Source organism: Antrostomus carolinensis, unplaced genomic scaffold (genome assembly GCF_000700745.2).
Source record: "Antrostomus carolinensis isolate BGI_N321 unplaced genomic scaffold, ASM70074v2 scaffold7526, whole genome shotgun sequence".
Taxonomy (NCBI): domain Eukaryota; kingdom Metazoa; phylum Chordata; class Aves; order Caprimulgiformes; family Caprimulgidae; genus Antrostomus; species Antrostomus carolinensis.
This window is the reverse complement of record NW_010323858.1, coordinates 3,574-10,666: the sequence shown is the minus strand read 5'-3', so window position 1 is coordinate 10,666 and position 7,093 is coordinate 3,574. Positions and strand designations below refer to the sequence as shown.

The following is a 7,093-nucleotide window of genomic DNA, read 5'->3' as shown; positions in this document are numbered from 1 at the left end:
TTCCTGAAAAAGTAGATAAGAGACCAGAACTGGGCTCATAATTTAAGTTTTCTTGATGGTAAATGTTTGATTCCTCTATCTTACCTACTTAAGTGCAACAATATAGTCTTTTAACCTAAATTACATGGTTATATCCATTTCTCCTAGAGTTCAGTAGTTCTCAAAATTAACCACGTACACATGTACAAAATTTAAGAGTATCTGACAGGCTATTTTCATTATTTTAAATGTTCAACTTTTCCTCTTTATAAACTAAGTGATGTTCCGTAACTGCAGTCCAGCTAACCACCCGAAAAATCCTGCATTACAGATTAAATATAACAGTAAGTTTTATACCTTTCCCCTCTGTATTCAGTGGATATGAACATTTCTGAATTACCATGTTCCATTCTAAATGTGTTGTTTCAGACAATAATTATAAAACTATTTCTGCTCTTCTACTCCACTGAGCTGGCATACCAGCCTGACACAAGCCACCATCTCAATCCGTCAGTGGCATTACCTCTGCCAGTACCAAGTCTTCTAATTCCTACAAGAATCACCAGGATTAAGGCTGGAAACCAGAATATCGGAACAGACGTTTCAAGGGCTCATCTTTCCAGCTCTGTAGTTACCAGAAATGTCAAAATATTTATGATCAAGTGTCTTACAAAATAACCCCAGAGACTGTATCTCCATTTTTCCACCACATAGAGTGTATTTTAATTTCATATGGTTATCACAATAAAATCCTTGTACACATAAACCTGTTTGTTCACAGGAACAATCAGAGCTACTATGACTGCGGCAGATCTTTGGTCTTACCTCAAATCTGTTAAACATATAAAGCATCAACTTTATCAACTTGTCAACTTTAATCAACTTTAATTGCAAACTTGGCAATGCTAGGTTTACAGTTGGACTAGATTATCGTGATGGTCTTCTCCAACCAAACTATTCTATGATTCTAAGATCAAAGTGCATCATTTTTGCTAGGATTTTACAGGGTAAGATTTGGGTCTTACAGAGAGATGAGTAGCATGCATTAGCTATCATGTCATAAAAACATGTATTTCTTGTTAACTAAGAATATGTTACTTGGAAACTTGGTCTGGATGAGAATTCTGTCCTGATGCACAGACTCTGACACTATTTTACAAGCTACGAGCTTGTTAATGAGGTATTACAGTGTTGTACACACAGAGCTTTCTAGCATAACTTGGAGAACTACACTGCCTTCCACTGAGGTTTTTATCAGTATTGCTAGGTAGTTTCACTGAAGTTTACTTATTCAGGAGGAGGGTAGCACAGAAACTTGGTAGTCAGATGGGAAAGCCCACAGAGCATTACAACTACTCTAGATCTGATGAGCTTCTATGCAACTGTGACTGAACCCACTTTAAAGGTAGGAGAATTACCTGTTAGAAATCATCTAAAGCAAAAAAAAAACCAAAACCAAACAGTCAGAAACTCTGGTTCTAATTTTGCTCTGAATTAAGCAGGTAAAGAGAGTCTCAATTTAAAACCATCTTTAATTGTACTGGATAAGCAGCACTTGGATTTTGTAGTGACTGAAATCTCCCAATAATCCCAGAAGCTTCAATCCTTGGTGATTAAACAGCAACACACAAAAAGGATAAACATGGACTTCGGGTAATATATGGCTTCAATAAAATTAAGAATGATCAGAAATCAGCTAAAAAAATCCACAGTGTAGGAAACAGCTGCTTTCTTGCCTATTTCTCTCTATCTTGGCAGAAGGCCGAAGAGTTGGTAACATACTTTTTTTAAACCAAGAGAATAATCTCAACAGGAAATGGAGTGGCAGAAATTTCTCTGATCTGTTTCAGCTTCAATGTGCTCCTCTGCCCTCAGATGCAACTCTTACTTCACAATAGAGTTTTTGGAGTAGTATTTTCACCAAGAAATACCTAGAGGTGTTATTTAAAGATTCATCCTGTTTCTATTGTGACAGATTAATTCAATGCTGTCCCTACAACTTTCAGTGGACACACATTTGATTGATTTGGTATTGTCAGTCACTCATTCTCTGTACTGAAGTATATGCTCCTACTGTCTCAGCTTTCTCCTGCTTCTGTCCTGCTCTCTTCCCGGTCTGTACCACCACCTTAGACAAAGTGGTCCACAGACAGCAGTACTTATGGCCGTTTAGCACTGAAAGATGCAAGTGTCTGCTCAGTTATAATTTTCTGTACCTCTGAAAGAGCAGCTCATGTCTAGTCTGAAAACAGAAGCCTACGTATCTTTACAGAGACCACTTTGTCTCTATAGTAGATCTGGAAAGCACAAAAGAGTATCTGTAAGGTTGTTAGTTAAGTTACAACATTACTTCTGAAATCTGACAATGAAGCTCCTGCCCAACTTCCCAAACTCCATCAAGGGGAGACAACTACATAATTTTCTAACTCTTTATTAAACACTTTTACTTGACAAAAACTTACACAAATGAACCTTCCAGCTTTTCAGCCTCTCATAAATATTTCAGAATTTCCAATATTTCGTTGTTCGGCTATGACACTTTCCTGTACTGCAATTAACTTCTACTAGGACATTTCAAACAGAAGTTCTTCTTCTTTGTGCAAATGTTTCTTCCGACTATACAAGCTATGTAAGCTTAGACATGCAACTCTTCAGTATTCCCACACAATTATACCAAAACTCTGTGCTGCAACATAATTGTACTGGTTTTGTCTGGGACAGTAACTCCTATGGTGCCATGTCTGGATAGTGACCAGACGAGCGCTGATAACACAGGGATGTGTTAGTTATGGCTGAGCAGAGCTTGCACAGCCTCAAGGCCTTTTCTGCTCCTCACCCTGCCCCACCAGTGAGCAGGCTGGGCTTGCACAAGGACCGGGAGAAGGACACAGCCAGGACAGCAGACCCCAACTGACCAAAGGGTTATCCCATACCACGTGGCGTGGTGCTCAGCAATAAAAGCTGGGGAAGAAAGGAGGACATTTGGAGTTATGGCATTTCCAAGCCACTGTTACATGTGATGGAGTCCTGCTTTCCTGGAAACAGCTGAAAACCTGCCTGCTGATGGGCAGCAGTAAATAAATTTCTTCTTTTGCTTTGCTTGCACATGCATCTTTTGCTTTACCTATGAAATTGTCTTTACCTTAACCCATGAATTTTTGCACTTTTGCCCTTCAATTCCCTCCCCATCCCACTGTGAACGAGCGAGCAGCTGCATGGGGCTGGGCTGCCCACCAGGGTTAAGCCACAGCAATAATTTTAAAAGCCTGTACACACAAATGCAAAGCTTTCCCTGAGACAGCTGGAAGTTTAAATATGCAAGTTTCAGTATACATGTTTTTGGATACAGAGAAATCTAGGTTCTAATTATTTTAGTTCCACAGAAAGCCTTACAAATGTGAAACGAAGGAAAACTGAACATAATATGCAATGCAGCCCTGAGAAAGGCCTACACTACGCACATCTTATGTTTTTTATCTCAATACACAAATATATACAAGAATATAAATTTCAATCTCAAAAGGAAAACTAAGTTATTGCCCATCACAACTGCGAAGAAGCACATAATGACAAAATTGAAATGCAAACTTATACAGTGAGGTCAGATAAAACAGCTGTAAGACATTTGAACGGTACCACATCTTAGTGGGACACGTGAGATTCTTTCTGGGCTCAATGCTCCTCCAAACTCCTCCAACTGAGCAAGTCAGGTGCAAGAAAACAGTCTATCTATTCACATCCCACAGCTCAAGCATTCAGCTTATCAGGTTTACAGTTCTCTGCATTGCTTTAATCCAGTTCTGCTCCTTGGGGAATCAAAACATGAAAGAGTAAAGTGCGAATGGTAATCAAGCACTGCATTTTCTAACACCCTTGTCAGCCCCGGGAGATGGGCTTCACTTAAAGACACTGGCCCAAACATTTTCCAAAAACCTGACAGGATAATTAGCTACTGAAAGCTATCATAAGCCTGCTAATCATCTTGTTTGTTGACCTAGTACTTTCCTTGTCATCAACCTGACCACAAATTTTACATAAGAATATTTAGAATATTATGAAACATCAGCTCTTCCCAATGTCATTTGTATCTTGAGCACTGATGACAAAACACATATGAAAACAAGAGCTAGAGAGAAATAAAATAACTCTTTTTTACCATGTTCCTCCCCTGACAAGTCAAGTAACTAACCAGAAATGGGCTGTGAAGAAATATCACAGCAGGTAACGCCAAGATCGTGTGCTTTTTCATTATACAGGCATCTCATTTTATCATCCCAAATGGTTAAATCACCACCCGATGATCCAGTGACAAAGAAATTTCCATTAGGAGAAAATGCACAGGCCACCAAAGAACCATCTTTAACATTCCCAGATCTGAAAAGCAAGAGCATATGGGATTTGAATTTAGAATAAGTAATGTTCTGAAGTGATCTCTAAAATACAATCTGATACGATAAGCCAAACTGTTCTAAATGCACTTTGGAACTTGGTAAGAGAAGGGAGAGAAACTCACACCAGCTGTGGAAAGAGATGCAAAATAAGCACAGCTGCAGCAAGCAGGACCTGCAGGACGAAAAATGTGAGATGGCAACCCAACTGAGTGATAATTTTCAAACTAAAGACAATCTGCACGGACTTACCATTTGAAAGGCACAATACACTGTTGAAATTCTATAGCAGGATAAATTTTAAAAGTCAAAGATAAAAACACAACTCTCATAACACAGATTTACAAGTATGCAAATAGAGGGGGGAAAAAAAACCAACACAATTTCTCTGTTACTTTTTAAAAGACAAAACAGAACACCTACTAACCCATACGTTAAGCTGTAGCTGAGTAGAATACGTTGTGATTTATTCTATAGGGTTAATAGTGGATTACTAGTACACAAGAGTACAACGTGGGGGGGGGGAAAAAGGATGTCTATATTTTAACTAAGTCAGTGAAAGCACTTTGTAAAACTGATCTTAAAAGAAAATTTCTAGCAGATATGGAAGTGGGGTCAATCGTTTGGAAGGAAGTGGGACCAACCTAACATCCTTTAGGTCATCTGATAGTAACCTAAAGTCAATTTAAAGTGTCGCACTCCTCTTAATGGACACTAGATCCAGCCCAGCATGCATAGTTGAATCTTTAATTGCAGGAAAAAAATCATAGCCATAAGCAACAGTCATATAGCAAGAAATGCCAGTCTTATTTACTCTGTCATTGTATTTTGCAGAACAGCTGCTCATTCTCTTTTGCTGATAGAAATTATATTTACTGCCAGAAGTGTCAAACAATGCCACATAAGACAAGTCAATAAGCTTTCCTGAAAGTTTCTCTCATCAGACCCAGGACCTTCAAAAAAGCATTGACTCCCCTAATTCTGTTATTAAGAACAATATCAAATACACTACAGTGCTCCCCATTTTATATGTGTAAAATTCTTTTTCCTCAGTGCAGCATTTAAAACTTCCCTTCCTTCACACAAAAAGCTGCAGATTCTGCTCTGAAAATGTAACAGCAAAATAAACAGTACTAGACATGTTCAGCGTATGCATTTAAGACTCTCAGGCCAGACAGCAGTATTGTAACTACTGAACAGAAATAGAGAACACGTTAAGGAATACACATGAATTAACTTGCTTTCATGTTGTTCACATCCATCAAAGAGATTATTTCAATAGCCACCTTACTTCACAATTTGAACATACTGTCAATTACAAGCTGATAAGAACTAACTGGATACCTCTGTTTTAACTACTATCCTTACATTTAGTCAAGTGACAAAATAGCGCGGTAAAAGGTGTTCTCTTTTTTAGTACCAGCAAGATCAAATGTTTACTGGAAACCTAGGTGAAATGTTCACTGTCATACTTAACTCACTCAGCTCCCAATACTCCTTTCTCTCACCGTATGTCTTAAACTGCATGGTTTCAGGATATGTCAATAGTTTCCAAACTCTTTGTCTGGTGGATTACTATCAAGCTTCTAAGACCTTCCTGGACTCTAAATAGCCTTGTAATTAAATACTTAATTAAAAACCTCTATGTATAATGCAATAGAAGGCACACGGTACAGTCAGGCTCCACTAACTTAACTGTATATTACTTATCATAGTTTGTTGACCCACTGTTTAGAAGCCAGATGCATGCAGTATGCTATGTGTCCTGATTTAATGTTAAATCAATGAGAACAATTCCACTAACTCAAAAAATAAAAAAAAAAAAAAAAAATAAAAATAAGGATTTAGATAAAAGACGACTTGGTAAAAATTTACGCTTCTTGAGTTTGCATTGTTTAACTTATAAAAAAACCAAAACAATCCAACAACCACGACTTTTCCCCCTCCTATTGATAATCTTTTGGTCTTCCAAATCCTATTCCTGTTTCTTCGTGATATCAATGAGAGGTGTAAATCTGCAAGACTTGTACACTGTACAGCACACTAGTTAAATTAGATTCTTGTTGCTGTAAACAAGGCTGTATAAAAATATTTGGCACTCACCTGTACAATTTCAATGACTGCATGTTCCAAAGAACTGCGCTGCCATCTGCTGCCCCTGACACGAGGTACATGGACTCAGGAGAAAATCGGCAGACTCTAACAGGACTGCCGCTGGGCTGCTCTAGCACTGCCAGCATCCGACCATCGCCAGTGCTCCAAACCATGGTAGTGCCATCTGTTGAACATGAAGCTAACACATGTCCTGATGGAGAGAAGCAGCAGCAGTGGACAGCATACGTATGACCTTTTAAAGGCGAGTAGGGAAGCTCAGTAAAGTTCTTTAAACAGTAAACGCGAATTGTTTTGTCCAAGGAACAAGTAGCCAAGCAGGATGATGAGAAGGCACAGCAGTTGACATCATCATTGTGATCTGCTGAAGTGTGAATTAACGTCACCATTTTATCTACTTTCAACAGAAGTATCTGAAAAAAAGTTTAACAGTTCAGACTTATCTCTCCTATTTCATAAATAAAACATACTACCTTAATAAGAAAATCTCCAGGAAAAAAAATAATAAATTATTTGCAGAGGCAGATTTTTCACCTAAGCATTATTTTATCTTCAACATAAACCTGAAATTAATCACAGCAATTAGAGGAGGGGTTTATTTATGACTTGGCTAG

The 7,093-nt window shown here is 38.2% G+C and overlaps 1 protein-coding gene across 5 annotated transcripts in view; it reads right to left on the bottom strand.

Annotated features, from left to right (window-relative positions):
- The window catches only part of WDSUB1 (WD repeat, sterile alpha motif and U-box domain containing 1), a 15,266-nt gene extending 8,389 nt beyond the window's left edge, over positions 1–6,877 (bottom strand). For 4 of the 5 annotated variants that reach the window (XM_029085629.1, XM_029085630.1, XM_029085631.1 and 1 more), the window contains exons 1-2: positions 6,471–6,868; positions 4,169–4,353 (exon numbers count right to left, since the gene is read on the bottom strand). In XM_029085629.1, the coding sequence (XP_028941462.1) occupies positions 4,169–4,353; positions 6,471–6,868 (583 nt within the window). Of the gene's footprint in view, positions 1–4,168; positions 4,354–6,470 lie in introns of all 5 variants that reach the window. The other variant, XM_010170710.2, reaches the window with a different exon arrangement.
- Positions 6,878–7,093: the final 216 nt, after the last annotated feature.